This window comes from Vombatus ursinus, unplaced genomic scaffold, assembly GCF_900497805.2.
Source record: "Vombatus ursinus unplaced genomic scaffold, bare-nosed wombat genome assembly UNPS02014772.1, whole genome shotgun sequence".
Taxonomy (NCBI): domain Eukaryota; kingdom Metazoa; phylum Chordata; class Mammalia; order Diprotodontia; family Vombatidae; genus Vombatus; species Vombatus ursinus.
This window is the reverse complement of record NW_020954550.1, coordinates 31,195,558-31,215,658: the sequence shown is the minus strand read 5'-3', so window position 1 is coordinate 31,215,658 and position 20,101 is coordinate 31,195,558. Positions and strand designations below refer to the sequence as shown.

Below are 20,101 nucleotides of genomic sequence, written 5' to 3'. Positions count from 1 at the left end.
CACAAAGCTTAAACTTTATTTTATTGAGAGTTTGTTCATCTTTTTTACAATCCCACACAGTTATCAGATTTTCAAGTTCTAGTTGACATTCTTGCTTAAAATGTATTAACCATAAAAGAGTTCAGGTCCATAGAAGTAAATTTACCTACTGTACCATCATTGACTATGGGAATACTTCCTAAGCAACCTGCTAGTAAGATGCCAGTCTTTTATTCTTTCATTTCCAGACCTTTCTAAAGAAAAACTCTCAAATGTTTAATAGTATGATGCAGGCCTAAATAAAGAAAACAAGATGTTGCAAAAGTTTTATTCCTATCTCTGACTCTCCAAAATCAAATAGATGAGTTAAATGACAAAAATGAACAACAATAAAAAGTTGTCATGTTAAAGTAATGTGGTTTCATATACATTTTTTAAGCAAAGTTAATATGCACCTTGAACTATGAGGTGTGATTCTTTAATTTCTCAGCTTAGAAAAAGTAGCATTAAAAAGATCTCTAAAGAGAAAAGTAATATAAAATAAGGTAAATATGTTTTTTTTGGTTTTCTTCCATTCTGAATTGCAAATGATCCAACAGAAGCCCCTAGGTCATAGTTTCAGCTTCTGTCTTCATTAATGCAAACAGAACAAAGGGAGAGAAACAAGAAAGACATATTAACCAGAGGCTGCAGTCACCTTTTGGTTGGCACTGAAATAATGTGGTTTGGTTCCAATTTCTCTGGCAGGAAGTTCTCATTTTGGAAGCCAATATAGCCGTCACTTGAATGCTTAAAGTTCTGATTTTCAAATCTTTTCACAAATTCAATTCTAATTTAGGATCACTTTTTATTAATTGGGTAGTTTGTGAAACCGACAAATATTAAAATTTTTTAAAAACAAATTTATTTCCACTACCAACTAGCTGGCAGTGGAATCATGTCCAAACTTAGAGGGTTTCTTTTTTTCATGTTTAAACAGTTTAATTTGTAGATCATTTTCAACTTCCTGCCTTAGTTTTTCATTTTCAAGCAGCACTAGCTTCTGTGGGCTCAAGCTGCTGACCGGGATATCAGGCAGCTGGAGGCGAACGTCACTGTCAGGATTCAGTGATGTTTTCCTCCGCCCGTTTCCCCTGTCAGCTACATGAAGCAGGAAGCGCAGTGCCTTTACACTGTCAGGTGACTGACTTGCCCAACCGTTCAAATATCAAATGTCGACAATGGCAGCATCAGCTCTTAGGAGCTGACTCTGCACCTTGGGACAAATTTCAGAGTAGCTGGTTTGCACAACCAGCTACTCTCTTTCGTCAAAGTTTCTTTCTTGGAACAGAAAGCTCCAAAACCCTGATTTCTGGATTTTCTTGGCTCCCTGGGTGATCTGTGTGCTTGTGCTGGTGGTGTGTAGACTCATGGTGATGATGAAGACCTTGCAAAGAGTGAGCATCAATGGCTGTCTCAGAACCTTCTGATTTCTTATTATCTGAAGACTTGTGCCCATGCCCGTGATGATGCTGGGGGTAGTGGTGGTGGTGGTCGTGGTGGTGGTGGTGCTGGGGGTGGGGGTAAGGCTGAGGCTGAGGGATTGTAGTTGTTTCTTCCTCGGTTACCAAAGATGCATTCTGGCAAAAGCCTTCATCATCTAGGGTCTGAAATAGAGTAATACCACTAAATAAGCCACTCATCGACAGCTATATTAAAACATCTCCACTTGACTTAAGAGGAAAAGAAGGAATAAGCTGATGATTATTCAGAAAAATGACCCATCTCTGACATACTAAATGGATGGTTATTATTGAGTTACCATTTCCTTATTCTGCTCAGCACAGTATTAAAACATGTTGTCATACTGCCAGATCAGTCGCACACATTGTCTAGACAGTGCCACTACTAAAGTCACATTACCATTGCTAGCACTGGTTGTCACTCATGTTACAGAAAAAACCACTGGTTTATAAAATTTCAAAGTATTTTTCATCTGAGTTAATGCCACTACTTTGCATTTCCATACACAGAAGTTGAATATGATATGTTTGGGATAAAGGTCTCCAGACAGTTAAGTACTGCCATTAGTTGGCCTACATGGCTAGGTCAGCAATACGCATGTTGTCCAGCATTGTTTCCAGGGCAAATTAACCTCTCACTGACACTCAAAATGCTAGCCATACACTCTGCAAAACAGGTAATTCTTCATACAATAGGGCTGTTTTGAAAATTGGTTGTTTTTTTAACTCTCCCTAACACAATAGCTTTATTGGTAAGTCCTGGTAAGTCCAACTAGAGCACTACTAAGCAAAGTTAATAATTTGCTGACCTATTTCTTCAGGACTACAAGTTTCATCAAGGTACCCATGGGTAAGGAATGGGAGATTAGTGAGGATGGGGAATCTCAAATCCTGTTGGTACAGTAGCTCAAAATTAAGCCTAAATCTAATTTTTGCTCTTCAGAAATCAAACACACTAAAATCAGTTCGAGAAATAAAGCATTTCAGGGATGCGTGTTCTAGTGCTAGGCCTCACATTTTAGGAGACTTGGGAAGTCACAGAAGTTCCACTGAGTGATTAGTATATAACAGTTAAGTAGCAACTTTTTAAAATCATGTCTTCATTACCACCTGTGTTAATGAACACCCCAGAAGCATTTAACCTTTATTTATGAACAGTTTAAGTAAGTGTTTAAAAGAGTGGAGATCTCTAACAAAAGGAACAGAATGATAGAACAAAATAATCTCTTAAGTAATTTTTCAGAAATTAACTTATTAGAAGTTGTTGCATATCAAAGAGGTACTCTACACTTACACATACTCATATATATGTATATAGACATGTACATATCTATATCTATGCATATATAGACAGATACAGACATTGATATATTCTTCTCTTTTGCTGTCTTCTCTTTAAGGAATTCCTTAGGTTTCTCCAGAACCAAAATTAGGCTTTCATTACTTTTGTAAGATATTTTGTAATTGAGATATTTCTAGAAGGCCAGATTGTAAATTTAGAGCTGGAAGGGACCTTATAATCTCTCTCATGCTCAGGTATCTAGGGGCAGGTGAATCCAAAGCACTGAAGGAGGAAATCAGAAAGATGTGAAGTGAGATGATTAAGTTGGGAATCTTTTTGTGACTTGACAGGAATCACATAAAATAGCATGGTTCCTTTCAATTCCATAAATACATTTTGAGTACCTACTATGTGCAGAACCTTATGGCAAGGCACCAGAGATATAGTCACAAATTTCTAATTAGGTACTGGAAGTTGCATTTCCTCTTTAGGCCCAGTGGGCACCATAGGCCAAATATCATGATAATCAATTCTATTATTAGAAGAAAGATTCCATGTAGGTCAACTAATAGTATGGTATCTAGCTATCTGGTGACCCTCACACTCAATTTATATATTAATAAATTTTTATGGAAATACAAAACTCTTAAATGGAAAATGCTTTGAAGTCTTCCCATTAAATGTAAATTATAAACAAAACATTTTCTATTGATAGTAGCAATGACAACCAGTGTCAATGGAAACACAACCTTGACATTAACATAGTCTAGATCACATCATGCATGGCTGATATTTTAAGTTAAAACTTTTTCAACACTGGACCTAGCATCCTGAAAAATGGGTTGAATTTTAAATAATATTGTTGTAAAGTAGTTTGATGTTGATTAGCTTAGTCACAAAACACCAACTTTCTTAAACATCTCCTAGAATTATTTTCTTTTCCCCCTAGACTTAATTAAATGAAAATACCATGTATGAGCAGTTTCCGCAGCTTTTTTCACAGTAAGCAATTTTAATGGCTTCTTCTACATATGAGAAAGCCAGAAAGGAGTAAGGCAAACCAAGATGATACACAAGGCGGCCACATCTAAACAAAAACAAAATACAAAGATCATATCATATCATCATTTAAGAAAAATTTAACCATATTGAGTTCTTAAAACATTATCCTGTATCCTAGAACCTCACTCTAATACTGTGGTTCATACTGTGAAAGCACAGTATGGGTGAAATCCTGTTACATTTTGAACTTTAAACAACAAATTCCCTTGGATGGAATACAAAGGGGAGACCAGCCTCAACTGAATGACATGTTATAGTGTGTTTATAATAAGCAGGAATATAGCATTTTAAAAGTTTACTGACATTTTTAACTCAAAATTAAGTCACCAAAGTCAAGCACAGTAGCTGTAAATAGGTCAAATAAAGCTTTGTAACATGGTTAGAATTTGCTAGAACCTGAACTACTTTCTTCTATACTATAATTATTCACTATAAGTGGCATTTACCCCTTAGGCTAAACATTACAACAGATACTAGGATGAGAAATAACAAAGATTTCCCAATTCTAGCCAATAGTTGGCTTGTTTCAAATAATAGTGGATATATTAAAAAAATTGGAACGGTCAAATCATTGGGATTCTAAACCTTGGAGTTCCTTGAAATTGGCTTTAGGAAGCCCACTGGGCTTCCTCCTAAGCAGGTGGAATATCAGAATTACATCCTGATATTGTCATTTTGCTTCCACCCTCTAAGAAAAATTTGGAAATACCAGACCAGACCAAACCAAGACGAGCCTTGAGAAATCTCCTTTAGCCTTGATCAGTTCTGTCTAGAGGTATCCTAAGTAGGTAGGTAACATTCAGAATGGCTGAAGAAGGGAGACTGGTTTTTTTAGGAATCCCCTATACCAGCTGGGTCAAACTCAAATAGAAATGGAAGCCACTAAATCTTACATAAGGATCCCTGTGGGCCACACATTGACTTAGAAAATCACATAAGTAACGTAATCTATGTTCTATTGTATTGTTATTTATTTTGTTAAATATTTTCCAATTACAGTTAATCTAGTTCAGAAGCATGGTAGCCACTGCTGCTTGTCTGACACCTCTGCCCTATACCATTTGCTCACAAGGAGCAAAAATTCTAAGAGGACAGGCCTGGAACTAATTGCCTAGACCTGGTTCCAGAAAAGTCCTCTCAACCTAGAACCACATCTGTCCAATATTTAGGGGGTATTAAAACATGATATCCCCCAGCTTGGCAGATCTGAAAGGCCCATGGAATGTCACTCCAGCCCAACCATGCCTTCCCCAGGGAATAGTGGCTGGTACAGAAACAAGAAGACCAAAGACTGGGAACTTCAGCATATCATCCCGAAATGCCTAACTTAGAATAGCTCAGGCTCTCACAGAATTTTGTTCACTAGGCTTGACCATCTAAAATAAAGCACAACACTAGCTTTGAGTGATTCCAAACATCAAATATTTCCTCTGAGGTTCCCAAAAAATATAAATGCCTCATTCCTTCATAAAGTATAGTCATGATCCAAAAGAGTAGATTAATTCAAATTAAATGGGGCTACTATGAATAAAGCATGCTCCAAAATTCAGAAATTTAGATAATTCTTACAATAAATAAAATCAGACCTTTAGGTTCCTAGAGGCCATAGGATCATAGAGTTAGAGCTGAAAGGGATCATAGAGTTCAACCTCCTCATTTTACAGAAGAGAGAACTGAGGTACAGCGAGGTTAAGTGACTTGTCCAGAGTCACAGGGGTGTAGCACGCATCAGAGGATGGATCTGAACCTAGGTCTACCTGACTCCAAGCCCAGTGCCCTATCTGCTATGTCATGTTGCCTCCTGTTTTGACTTCCCTGGGTGAAAGTAACTTTGATTAAAACTACATATGATACAGAAGTTGATCCTTCTTTGTAATATTCTAATATGCAAATATGAAATGGAAGTTTTTTGCAGTTTATTGATGTCAATTATACTTATTTCCATGCATGCTGGAAAGGTGAAATATTCTAATATTAAGTGCTTTGCTTATTCAGAAGGAAAAAATGTAAACATAAAACCAAAACATAATGATGTACTTCTTTTGATATAAATATGGTTTCATAATAAAGCAAAAACAATTTTTTATAAATGGCTAACAGTACAAATATGAAAAAAGTCAGGTTCTTTCATTTTTAACTCTACAATTCTTTATATAGGAACACACCTGTCATATATGAGAAAGTCATCCTTGTTGCCATTTAATGTAGTCCAGACATCTTTTTGATTTTCTTCTTGTTGATAGACAGTAATATTCTCTGAAACCTTATCCTTTAGCTGTTTGAAATTTAATTGAGATGGGTTTCCTTGATGGTTGACAACAATGTATGAGATACTGGAAAATCCTTCGCTCTCCAATTTCATTCGCAGGTCTTCCAATCTAAAATATTTGGAAAGAAAAAAATTTCTCATTTCATTTAAGTAATAGATATATTCTTATTTGTTATGAATCAGCAGCTTCCCTGTAGTCCCTTTCTCCTCTTATCTTTCACTTCCTCTTTTTTCCCTATCTTCGTGTCTCCCTTCCTTTTTCTTCTATTTTTCTTCCTCTTTCTATTTATCCATACCACAACTCCTGGCCTAAAGTAACCCAATCTGAATTGAGGACAAGAAAGAGCATGACAGCTAGTGCCAGGGGGCACTCAAGCCAGCTGTGGGGATGGTAAGGAGTGGACCACCTGGCTTTTGGGGAACAGAAAGTGCCAATCCAAACTCATGCTCACATTGCAGGTTGGAGATTGCTGAGAGGGTTGTTGTAGAGAGGATAAAGAAACAGAGCTAGAGGAAGCCAAGAGGTGTTGATGTCAGCTATAATGGAATAGGAATGCTAAGGTCACAATTAGATCTGGGAGAAACACTGAGTCCTATTGGCCTTAAGCTGCCAGCCCTGAATTGCGTGAACACGGAATGGCATGGGTGAAAAATACCTATAATTTACATGTATTTAGGACAATGGAGTTTGACATAACCTCACCTAGCCTCACAACATCCCTGTAAGAGTAGGCAATGCAAGTAATATTGTGCCCACTTTACAGAATATGAAAGTAGGGCTCAGAAGGGTTAAGTGATTCACTCAAGGTCATACAATTATTGAGTGACAGACCTGGTCCTCAAACACAGGTATCTGTTCCCAATCGAATGTTCTCACTGCAAGGGTTAGAGAGGGGAAACGGGTCCTCTTCAGTGACAGTTGGAAATCAGAGATTGTGAAAAGATCAGTTTTGCTTCAGAGTCAGTAAGTCCAGTGGCACATGATTGTTCACTGATAATCTGATCATTGATAAAATATAGGTATGGGGGAGTGAAGGTTATAGCAAATACTACTGATGCCTAACACCTTTAAACATAATTCACTTTTGGCTGAGCTAAATGTAGCATCCAAGTTGCTAGAAGTTTTTAAAATTTAACTGTTCTGCATTTTCTTCATATTCATATCATGCCCATCTTCCCCAAAAGTGTCAGGTACAGTGCTCTGTACATAGTGGGTGCCCAGTAAATGCTTGTGAGATAAATTACAATTTCTCCTTAGCCATATTTTCTAGTTGCCTTGTGAATTCAATCACCCTAAGGAAACCAGAATCACCTTTTTCCCCTGAATTTCTCAAAACTTCATGTCTATGTTTGGTGAAGCTATTACTTAGTGGCAGAAATAGTTACCAGTCTTTCAAGGCTAAATGCTATCTCATTCACCTCTTCTAGGAATTGAAGCTAGTTTTTGACATTCAGTTAGTTAGGATATTCTTTGTGAAAATGCATAGAATTTAGACTTGGAAAGCACCTTAGAGATCATATCTAGTTCAACTCCCTCATTTTCCAGAAGAGGAGACTGAGGTCCAGAGAAGTTAAGAAACTTGCACAAAGTCACATGGGTCAGCTATAGCAGAGCCAGATTTGAACTCATGTTCTCTGATTCCAAATCCAATATTCTTTCCATTATACCTTGAGAATATTCCAAAACAATTATAATTTGACCAACACTCTGTGAAAAAGATACATATTCACTAAACTACCAAACATTTAATAATCTGATTTATATTTAAAGTAGCTTTTTTATGGTGGTTTAGAGTTTGTTTTTAAATCAATGAATTTTGGGATAAAGATATCTAAATGATTGGCATCAATTCTATACAAGTGGTGTCTAGTTAAGTTTTATATATAATGAATACATTTTTTAAAACACAGCTTTCCCATTTTTAGAAATAGTCCATGAATATTTATTGGGCATCTACTATGTGAGAAAATCACAGATACTATTGTTATCAGTTAGAATGTAAGGTCGTTGAGGACAGAGTCAGTCTGAATTTTGTCTATCTCCAACACATGTAATAAAGATGATCGAGAAGACATCAATATAACTATTTTCCCATCTTTACAAAAATATAAGAATAATCAACTGTAAAAAGTAGTAAATAAAGAAATAAGACAGAAAAAGGTGTTAGATGACAAAAAAATAATGATCTCCATATATATCAAGAATGCCCTAGATAAAAATATGAGAAAGGATGAGGTAAGCTTTTGCAAATACTTTTCTCCAGCATACAGCTGTATCAGTATAAAATTGGCTTAAAGGTATCTTGTTTTTGTCTCCATATCCTAGAACAGTTCCTGGCACGTAGCAGGCACTCAAATTAAATCAATACTTACTGAATAAAAGGTGCCAAGAATATGTGATCCTGCTTTGTTGATTATTGAATAAGAAAATGAAGTTGAATTCACTTCATAGATATTAAAGGAGAGATTTCAACAAGGAATTTTTCATGCATATGTTAAGATCATAGAGTACTTCTCAATAGTGCTACCACTGGGGTAACTATGTTCAATAATTAGTAGCATCAAGTGAGTGATAAAACAGGGAGACATATTCTTCCCAATGGCATTGCCCACAGCCATGGAGGACATCCTATTCAAAGACCCAGTGGAAGAGGAGTCCTCTACAAATATTGAGGTCCTTCAAAGATTCTTATTTTCAGATGATACTGGGGTAATTGGATCAAGCTCCAGAGCACTAGAGGACTACCTCAATTTGAGTTATGATTAATCAAAAGAGATGACAGCAATCCATAGAAAGAGAAAAAAAACTAAATAGATGAAAAATTACTTATCCAGACTATGAGATCCATTTGGATGAGTGTATATGTGTGTATATACACATATGTGTATATGTACATAAATACATAAATGCTAATGACTGATAACAACTGACAGACAGTGAATTGGGCCCAGAATTGACAAAAGGAATACAGCAAGCTGAATCAATCTGAGAAATTGCACGATGATTTTTAAGGATCCACAAAAACCCAAGGTGTTAACACACATGATCTCTGGGTGATACTTTATGATTGTGAATCTCAGCATAGCATGATCTCCAAAGAACCAAAATTGACCCCAGAATCAAGGAAAAAACCTACAATGGGCACAAGTAGGCTGCCACATATTTCCAATGATACCCTATACACAAAAAGTGGCATAAGGAAATATTCAAGAAATAAATTTTTAGAAGCAGGTAGGCTATCTTCCATGGATCTAGATCAAGGGATAAAATATGAGTAGACCAGGAGCTGCACTGGTACCCACGAAATGGAAGAAGCCCTAGAAGAAGGTCTCCAACTCCATAAGTAATCCTTTGTAGAAGACCTATAGAAAACCCAGACAAGAACGGCACAAGATGAGAAAGCAGCACATATATAACCTTTATCAAATTCCTTACCATTTTAGTTTTGGGGGTTTTTTTTTGTTTTTTTTTGGGGGGGGTGAGGCAATTGGGGTTAAGTGACTTGCCCAGGGTCACACAGCTAGTAAGTGTCAAGTGTTTAGTCTGAGGCCGGATTTGAACTCAGGTCCTCCTGACTTCAGGGTCGGTGCTTTATCCACTGCGCTACCTAGCTGCCCCTTGCTTACCATTTTAGGAAGAGAGGAGGGGAGGGAGGAAGGGAGAAAAATTTGGAACTCAAAATCTTGTAAAAATGCTAAAAAATAGTCTTCACATATAATTGGAAAAAATACTATATATAAAAGATGAGAAGGCATGCATGTGATATGATCTATAGTACTAAGGTTAAAATACCCACCTTGATGCCATCAGAGATCCAATGAAAAAGAAAAAGTTGCAAAGCTTTCAATATAAATTTAGTATTATATTTTATATTTACTATATATTAGTTTATATTTTATATATTGTGTTTATTTTATTATATTCAATAAAATAAAATATAAATTCAATATAAAGCCATTCAAATAAAAGACACAGTCCCTGCCTAAATGAAGCCTAGAAGCCTAAATGCAGAAACACAGGGAACTACAATACAGAATCATTTTATGACATGCATCAGAGAGGTGAAAAATAAAATGTTTTGTGGAAGTGTAGGGCATAAATGAAGATGTTTAAAAGTCTTTTAAAACCTTAAAACCCTCTTACCTGGAGGCCTGCAGAATGCACAAGTATCAGCTGGCTTGGAGGAGGGCAACCACAGTCACTCTACCCAGAGAGTTCAGCATTGGCTCTTGATCTTGTATGTGCCATCTTGGAGCTTCTTTGCACCGGACACTTTGCACCTGGCTCTCTGTTCCTCCAAAGGGGAGGAGACAGAGAGCCAGAGCAAGCCCCAGGCCTCTCCACATTGTGGAGGTTTTCCTGGAAATAAGGAAACTGCTATATAGTATCCACGATGATAATCACTGACATTTCTATAGCATCCTAAAGTTTTCAAAGAGCTTAACATGCATTATGAATGAAGGAGTTTATTAGCATTTAATAAGTGCTACTATATTCCAAGCACTGCAAAGATCTGGAGAGATATGATCTCATTTGATCTTCAAAATGACAAGGTAAAGCAAATGTTACAGGTATTAGTATCCCCATTTTACAGGTGAGGAAACAGGCCCAGAAAGATTGGAAGTCAAGGTCATACTGCTAGTGTCAAGGTAGAGTTCAAACCCAAGATTTTTTCAATTCCAGTCCAGCACTAGAGACACTACATCAGGCTACAAATGTGTGTTCTCCCTGCAGGGCTCTAAAATACCAAATACAACTGAAGAAGTCAAAGTTAGCACAAAGCTCCACTTCCAAGCATTATACTCCCGGCAAGTAACTAAAACTTAATCCTTGGAACTCAGATCCTATCTACTACAATGTCTTTGAGATTATATTTGGCTGTACCTTACATTTTAAGTCAGCTCAGCCAGATCCACTGTAATTACTGTGGCCCAGAAAAAAGGAAAAACAAAAAAAAACAAAAAACTCTGCCCAGTATAGAGCCATAACTAGAACATTTTTGGCACCCAAAGCAAGTAGCACAAAATGGGAGTGGGAGGGGCAAGGCAGGAAGAAGAGCAGGCAAACCTCAGGACACCTCAATGCAAGGACTTCCGAGGCCATGGGAGATGGGAAAGGGTGGGAGGTGGGAGAGTTCACCTGGGACACGGCCTCCTGGGGAGGAAGCAACTAAGCTTCCTATTTTAACTAACTATATTAACTAACTAACTAACTAACTAACTATCCTAATTATCCTAACTAACTAGGCTCAGGTGTTTCTATATTGTTGAAGGATTACAAGTACTTCTAAATTTGTCTTCTAAATTTCAGGCTTGTTAGGCAAATTCCAGCTGGCTCTATCCCAGTTTTAACTTTGACCTAATACCTCCATAAACTCAGATGTTTGTTTAGTACAAAGTTGATATTCTAGCCACTAAAAATCATGTTATTTGACAAGCTTTTTTTTTAAATAAATAAAATCTTATTTGAGTCTGCATGCTCAACATAAATTGTTACTTTCTCTCCTCTATAACAGGGATTATTAACTTGGATCCCTTTGGCAGTCTGGTGAAGCCAATGTATCCCTTCGCAGAATAATTTTTTTAAAATTCTTAAAAAGCAAACAGAATTATGAAGGATACTAATTATTTTGAAGACATAATTTCCCCCCATCAAAGTTCAAGGAATCATGGAAATCTATTCATGGACCCCAGATTAAGACTACCTTCTCTATGGGGACTGAAAAAGGACACAGAGTTTTAGGGGGTTAATCAAAATGACTGGCCTTAAAACAGCCATGGAAAGTATCACCAAATGAACCAGACTAGCATTAGAATCATGAATTTCTGTATCTCCTAAAGTCTCCCCATTTTTCCTCCCCTTCCTGAAAGCCTATCCTTCTATTTGTTGAACTGTCAGGGATCTATACTTGCTAACCTAAAGACAGCTCCACCCAAGATAAACACGGCCACCTGAAGCATAAGTTCATTCGGTAAATCCATGGGTAATACTTATTATCATACAGCCCACTCACTCATGGTACTTTAAGGTATTTAAAAAGCTTTTGTCACACCAACCTCATGAGGTAGGCAAGTGCAAGTATTATTCTCTCAACATTTCGGATGAGGAAACAGGCTCAGAGAGAAAATGACTTATCCAAGGGCATCCAGCTATTGTCAGAGTAAACTCTCAAGCCATGGGAACATATATTTTATCTGGGATATTCTCCCTGGGGTTCAGAAATTTAAAGTTTTAGGTGACCAACTACCTTTACTGAGAAACCAAGGGGTACATAAGATCAGGACTAGGATATGTGCTCTCTGAGTGGAGGGGCAACTGATAAATGACCATAATTTGAAATGCCATTTTACAGACAAATATGTAGCCAAACTACTAAAAGACAAGTGAAGCTGGCTTAGACACAGGAGTATGTAGGTAGAGGATGAAGTCAGAACCCCAAAACCAGGGGGCTCTTGTGTTTTATGGCAATCCCAGAATCATTCAAAAGAACATTTTTTGAAATTGTAGAAACAATCAAAACTTAGTTTATTCACAATGGAAATGGACATTGGAGGGAGACTAGGGGAGGCATAGTGTCATGATAACGTATTATCCAATAAATTAGCAAAACAAACAAGCTCCTGATCCTGGAAAACAAGGTGATACTGCTTTAAGCTAGCCTGAATTACTGCATGTAGCTGAAGAGTTTATTTTATGGTAGCTCCTGCAAGTAATTTCTGCCAAGATTCATCTGGATCCTTGTATGCTCTTCTGTTGAGGAGAACCAAAGTGTCTGAGCATGACCCACACATTATTTAACACTTCAAAAACAGGATAAAATCATATCTATATAGGAATCTGTAACATGGTATGACCTCTTACGGCCATTTCCAGATGCATAATTCTGTAATGTAATTCTGAAGCTCCCTCTGGTGTTCTGTGTGTGAAAGACAAAAGATTTCAGGACTATACCTACTTCAGTCTTTCTAGGATACTCCTAATGATACAGTAACTCATAATAACATTAGTAGACAAATTATTTATAATAGCTTTGCCAACTTTAATCTGACAGCTTTGTTGGATTCCATTTTTAAAAGAATTTATAACTAGAAAGGCTTAAATACTCCTGCTTTACTGACTGCATTTCTCTTGGCTTTCAGCTATTTGAAAGTGACCTCAGCACTGTATACTTTTGCCACTTTAATTAATAGTGAATTCCCAGCAAAAACAAGTGGACATATAAATAGAGCCAATACCATGGACTCTCTAGAAAGGAAAAGTCATACAGCCTTATGCTCCACAGTTATGAAATAATTCTTTCTCCTGACTACTTGCCTTAAGGGCGTTTTGTATGTAACATATGATGACACAGCAGGTTGGATTCTGGACTTGGAATCCAAATTAATTTATCGGCATAGCCTTTTGATATTCCCTATCATGGACAATAAATATTCTCCAAAATGATTTTATTTGCAACCTTAAGTGACCCAAACAAATTTACAGTATAGGTGATTGGGTTGATCATCTATATGTTAAATATTATTATTAAAGTACATCCACTCCCAGACCTCCTAAGTTAACCCTCCCAAAGTGCTTTTCAGTGCTTTCCTATAACGCTTGTGTAAGAAACGCTTCCTTAGACAAGGAGAAAGTTATGTAAAAGTTTCCTCCTTCTCCACTTGGCATTCTCAACTTTTCTACCCCACAACTTTTCCAGAAAGTTCCCTCCTGGCAAAGAGGAAAAAAGCAACCGGGCCGCCGCCGCCGCCGCCGCCGCCGCCGCCGCCACCGCCGCCACCACCACCACCACCACCACCACCACCACCACTCCCCAATCTGTGCAGGAATCATAACCCCTGGTGGCTTAAACTCCGGGGCTTGGTTGAGGCACCACTTGCCAGCTCCATCCAGAGTGGCCTAGGGGCTAGTGTTCGTGCAGCGCCTGAGATAGGGAAAGCGCCACGCCTTGAGCTGCTGATCCTGTTGGTGGCAGATGTAGCAGCTGTTTAACTTGCCATGGCTAAGTGGTCACCTGTGGACTCTCCACTCCCTCCTTGGTCCTTTCATTCCTTGCAGAACAAACAGTAACCTTGCAGACATGGATATTTAGACACTGCTTTCTAAATGCTGCTAAAACTGCATCCCTGTTGCCATCTCAAAGCTCCTTCATCTCTAGTCTTTAGATTTACTGGAAAATACTAAGAACAGGGTTTTCAGAACAACCAGAAACCGTCACCTTGAGGGCTGCCCGTTATCTAAGCCCCGACCCCACCCCAACAGACAGAAGCTTTCTTTCCCCCGCTTCAATGTTTTATTAATGGCGTTTCTTTCCATAAACCACGTTTATGTGGTGTGTGCATAATATATGCATGCGTAAGTGTGAACATGCATGCACTGTGTATATAACGCATATACATGTAACTATGCATGCATTGTGTATGTGCGTGGCAAAGTTAGGAAGAAAGAAACGAAAACACGTTTGTCAAACTCAAAAGTGCTGCGGATTTAGGAAGAGCTGGGTGCCCACTTACGCTCCCTCTGGCGCGCTCTGCCTGTCTCAGCTCGACTCCGCCCAGGTGTGCAGCTTCTACTAACTCCTTCCCGCAACGAGACCCGTCCCCACCCGTCCACTCTGGCTGCTATTTATACTCCGCTTGTTTATTTCCCTTGCTCATCTGTAGTCCAGAGTTCAGGGCTCCCAGACCGAAATGACCTTGCAAGCAAAGCAAATCACTTGGAACTTTTTGTGACTAACGTGACTGATGGCAGCAAGTGTTCTGCGCATAGCAATGAAGATAGTGAGGGGGCATGGGGGAAATAATAATATAACTTATTTTTTTTTAATTTCCTCCTCCCCAATGCATTGGATTAAATGGTACAGTCGGGGGCGGGAAGAAGGATAAGGCGGTCCTTCAAGTCACATTCTTTCTAAAGTTATAAAGAGGAAAAACGTGCTGAGCCAGCAAGCTGTGGTTTAGAGGAGGAATTTTTTTTTTTTTTACTTAGTGTTTTGAGTGTTGAGCTCTGTGTGTCTGTGTGTCTGTGTCAGTGTCTGTGTGTCTGCGTCGTGGGTCCGTGTGTTGGTATCCTTCTTCACCTGTTGATCTTTCGAGGATATGGAACTGGGACCTGACCACGTGTTTGTGTATTTGGGTGTGGGGGGAGGAACGGTTAACTTATTATTTCAAGCTATAAAAGGAGTCTGTTATTTTTTTCTCTTGCGTTATTTTGGTGCATTCAGGGCCCAAATCAGAAGGAACCTCCCAGGATCCCTCCTTCTATACTTTAGAATTTTGGTTCTGTTAAGATGGACAGACATTTATTCAGTACCTTCATTGTTCAGAGCTCTGGAAACAAGACAGCCTGGTGAGACAGTCTACTAAGGCCTAGATCCTCAAGTGTGCCCTTTGACTGAATCCAAACTTCACAGGACAAATCCCCTTAATAAAAGGATTTGTTCTGTAAAACTTGGACTCAGTCGCAAGGCCAAACCCAAACATGTAGAAGGCCACATGTGGCCTTGTGGCCACAGGTTTACCCCCACCTCCTGGTCTAGGCCCTCATGAAGAGCACATTGAGACATACTCTATATTTTAAAAACTTGCATGCATCCTGGATCTCATCAATGTGAGTACTTCCCCCAGAAGTGCAGATGGTAAGCCATCTATTCTCTAATTCTGGATGGTTCTTGCCCATATCCTTCCATAAATTCTCTTAAAAGCTCCAAAGTGCTATCAACCTTTCTCAGGGTCTTCTAAGATGTGAGGAGAGGAAGGAAACTGGACCAGTGCAGCATTCAAGCTATCCCTGTTGTTATTCTTAGCCTTCCACAAATAACCAGCCAATCTTCTTCATCAGTAATTAGTCCCCAGGATGAAAATACATGATTACTGCAGAGAAGCACAATAGTGCCACATGAAATCTAAGGGAAGGAAGGTTGGCACTGATTTGCTCAGGAGGGGATAAGGAATTGGTCTGGTGGAGATGCCCTATTAATTGGGTTTTGCAGGAAGGGTAAAGCCTGAAAAGTGAAGGAGCCTTACAGGTGTAGAGAAGTCTGAGAAAAACCATGATGCCAGAATTGTGTAGTGGGGACAATTCATTTTGACTGAATCATAAATTATATGGGAAGTAAATAAAACTGGAAAGGTAGGAGAGTGCCAGATTGAGGTGTGGGGCCCTTGAATGCCAGGCCTAGGAATTTGAACTTTGCTCAATCATCACTGACATAGGGAACCATTTAAAGGTTATCAGCAAGAAAGCAGCCTAGACAGATCTGTGCATAAGGAAGGTTAAGTCTGATGGTGGTGTGACAGGTGAGAAGGAAAGACAACAGAAGTGGGAAGACCTACTAGGATACTCTTGTATAGGTGGTAATGTGGGTCCTGCTAGAGTATGAATAGAAAAAGAAGGAGCAGAGGTAAAAGATGTAGAGTTGACAGGACTTGGTAACTTCAGGGATGTGAGGGGTGAAAAGGAAATTCCTGTGCCCTTCCCTATTAAATGAGGTAGAGGTGGGATATTTTCTTCATTAGTGAAACATGGTACAATAACTTGTTTAAGCTTTTCACACTAAGGGAATAGAATTAGTCTAATTAATGCCTCCATCCTCTGCTCAATTTTCTGTGCTACCCACTCCAGTACTTTTCTAACATTCTGCCTTATACAACCTATGTTGTACCTTATCTGAAAGAATGGAGATAATAATTCTGACCTGACCTGCCTTGTAGTTGTTTTACAGATTAAATTAGATTGTGGATATGAAATCACTTTGCCTCCTGATCTCATCCAAAGCTTTGATGCAAATGATGCCCTGTGTGTTAGCTCCAGGCCCACATTCCCAATCACCTGGTAGACCTCTCCACCTGGTGTTCCAAAGATGTGTACCTGTTTTCTCTCTCTCCTTCACCATCCCCACTCCTCATCTATTTCTGTTAATGGCACCACTGTTCCCCAATTACCTAGGCTTAAAACTTTTGAGTCCTCCAATTCCAAAAGATTCATGATGGAAAATGCTATCCATATCCAGAGAAAGAACTATGAAGTCTGAATGGAGATCAAAGCATACTATTTTCACTTTTTTTTCTTTCTTGTGGTTTTTCCCTTTTGTTTTTGATTCTTCTTTCACAACATGACTAATGTGGAAATATGTTAAATATGATTATACATGTATAGCCTATATCAGATTGCTTGCCATCTTGGAGAGACAGGGAGAGGAGAGTGGGAGAAAAAAATTTGGAACTCAAAGTCTTGTAAAAGTGAATGTTAAAAACTAAAAAGAAAAATCAATATTTAAAAAGAAATCCTCTTTGACTTAGTCTCCTTCAGCCATCATCCCCTCCATATACATGTCAGATCCTGTCTGTCTGTTCTCTCTCCAATATTTCCTGTATCTCTCCTGTTCTTTCACACTGACAAAACCAGGTATGATGAGTTAAGCCTCTTCATCTCCCCCACCCCCGGCCTCTTGTAGTAGCCATCTAGTTAGTCTTTCTGCCTTCAGGCTCCCCACTATTCACTTCATCCTACATCCAGCTGCCAGAGTAATCTTCCTAAGGTTCATTATCCTAAGGACCAGGTTACCCACATGTTAGAAAGCCATTGCTTACTAAGTGAAGTCCTAATTCTGCTGTCACTGCAGAAAATCCAGCAGAGCTGGGCAACCATAGAGGATGCTGTAGAGTCAATTCATGTTTCAGGCAGGGTTGAATTAGATGGATTCTATTCCAAAGTCTTCCTGGTCTAAGATTAAGAATGATAATGTGTTATATGATAATATATAATGTGTTAGGTTTACAAAAGATTTCCCTCACAACAACCCTATGAGATAAGCCATTAAGGACTGTTATTATCCCTGCTGTACATAAGAGAAAACTAAGGGGAAATGATATGCCTGACCTCAAGTAACCTATAAGTGGCAGAACTTCTCTTCCTTCTCCTTCTTCAATCTTTAAACCAGAATTCAAGATCCTCTGCAATGTAGCTTCAGCCTGCCTTTCCAGTCTTATACTTCTTGCCACTACATTCCATGCTCTGGTCAAATAGGCTGTCTTGGTGTCTCTGCTCACATCAGCCTCCATGTCTGGCCCAGGATGGTTTCTCAGTGAACCTTGGTTTATATAATTGATACATATGCTCCTCCTCATCAATAGATATTTATTGAGTGCCCTATATGTTCAGAGTACTTCACCAGTCCTAGAGAAAAACAAAAGTTTAAGGCATGGCCCCTGTTCAGAAAGAGTTGACAATTTAGTAAGGAACTTAGATATTTTTTTTAAAAATCCAATAGAGCTTTGGGCTGGGAGTTAGGTACAACTGACTAGTTCTTATCTCTACAACTGACTAGCTGTGTCATCTTGGACACATCCCATCACTTCCCTGGAGCTAATTTTCCTCATTTGTAAAATGAAGAGGGTAGTTTTTTTAAGGCCATTGCTACCTCTGGCACTCTGACTTGACATCATTATTTTAACTGGGTTAAAGTTCATGATTTGTACTAACCCTGCATTTAATGCTATTGTAAAGAGAAAACTTTTGCAGTCTTTTGCTTAATTCTTTGATTCATAAATCTGAATTTTCCTGTATTTGGTTTCTTTAAAGTACCTCTTTCCCCCTCACAGGTGGCATAGCAGCTGCCACTTGCCCCAAGGGAATCCTCCTCAGGTAGGTGCAGGGCTTACTCTGAGGGAGAATGGAAGCCAAGACCCACCTGTGATATTACACAGAGCATAGCATGTTAGCTGGTGTAATTGTTGATAATTCCCTATATCATAGAATAAATAGTTGTAGTCCCACTTGTTATCTGATTAGTAATAATTGTTTCCTTATTAACAATCAGGGAGAAATTAGAAGCTCTTAGGAACTAGAATTGACTGATCAAAGCAATCTAGTTTCTTGCAATATCATATCCCTGACAACCTCTCCACAGCCAAAGTTCTGGAGTCAGTCAACAGCCACATGAAAAAACATGGCTCAGCACTCCTTGAGGAAAATTAGTCAGACACTCCCAGCTTACAATAAGGCCACATATGTAAAATGGAGATCCTAATACCTCTACCAGAAAGAGCCATAGACAAGCAAGACAGCTTTAAAAGTTACATATTGGATTTATTTTTACAAATTTATTCTTAAAAAGAAAAGCAAGCTGTCCATAATGGAAAGTTGTAGTTTCATCCTTTTCATCAGTCCTATTATATTTGTAAATGTTCATTTTGTTGGGATTTATTAATATCAAAATGAAAAAAAATATTAATTGTTAAAAATTTCAAAAAAATAATCATATCTATCTATAATGCTTACCTCACAAGATTATTATGGGAATCCAAAGAAATAGCATGTGATTCCTTATGAGAAAAAATTAAATGTCTGCCTGGGAGGTGGCCAATTATTAAACTCATCAAAGGAATGGAGAACTTGGAAGTTGTTATAAAATAAGATCAAACCAAAAGAATTAGAACCCTTCATTACAGTATGAAGAATGTTTCACAAGTGACTGAGATCAAAGTTTATGAAATCATGAAGCTTACACATAGAGAAAACATACAGTTACCAAATCTAGCTACATTTAGAAACTGGTGGGGCCCTTGCACTGAGAAAGAGGTTAATTGCATATAAATAAAAACTACTCTTGTTTTACCAGACAGGTAATAAGCACAAGGCTATTGTTTCCACAAGAGGAAAGAACAGTCAGAAATAAAGGAAGCTTCCCAAAAGGTTGAGGTAAATTATGGAGGATAGATTCATAGAGGGCTATTGAGGGATGTAGGAAATCTTTAGGCTGCATTCCTTTTCTGCTTTGAAGCTGGCACCAGGGACAATAATATCTCTCACACAATGTGTCTCTTGGGGTCACTTTCAGAGGTAGAATATGAGGCAAATGGTCCATGTTCTGATTCGCTATAGCAGTTTTCATATTCTTCAATTCAATGAACATTTACTAAAGAATCAGGTATTTGGGGTGTTTTAAATTCATTTTTATTTTATTTTTAGTTCCAGATTCTCTCCCTTCCTCCTCACCATCCCCTACT

The 20,101-nt window shown here is 38.4% G+C and overlaps 1 protein-coding gene across 1 annotated transcript; it reads right to left on the bottom strand.

Annotated features, from left to right (window-relative positions):
- Positions 1–4: 4 nt before the first annotated feature.
- SELENOP (selenoprotein P) lies at positions 5–14,808 on the bottom strand. The gene is given in 5 exon segments (XM_027863395.1): positions 5–1,625; positions 3,733–3,850; positions 5,991–6,203; positions 10,239–10,454; positions 14,606–14,808. Coding segments are annotated over 4 exon segments (912 nt in total). The 5' UTR covers positions 10,442–10,454; positions 14,606–14,808; the 3' UTR covers positions 5–1,247.
- Positions 14,809–20,101: the final 5,293 nt, after the last annotated feature.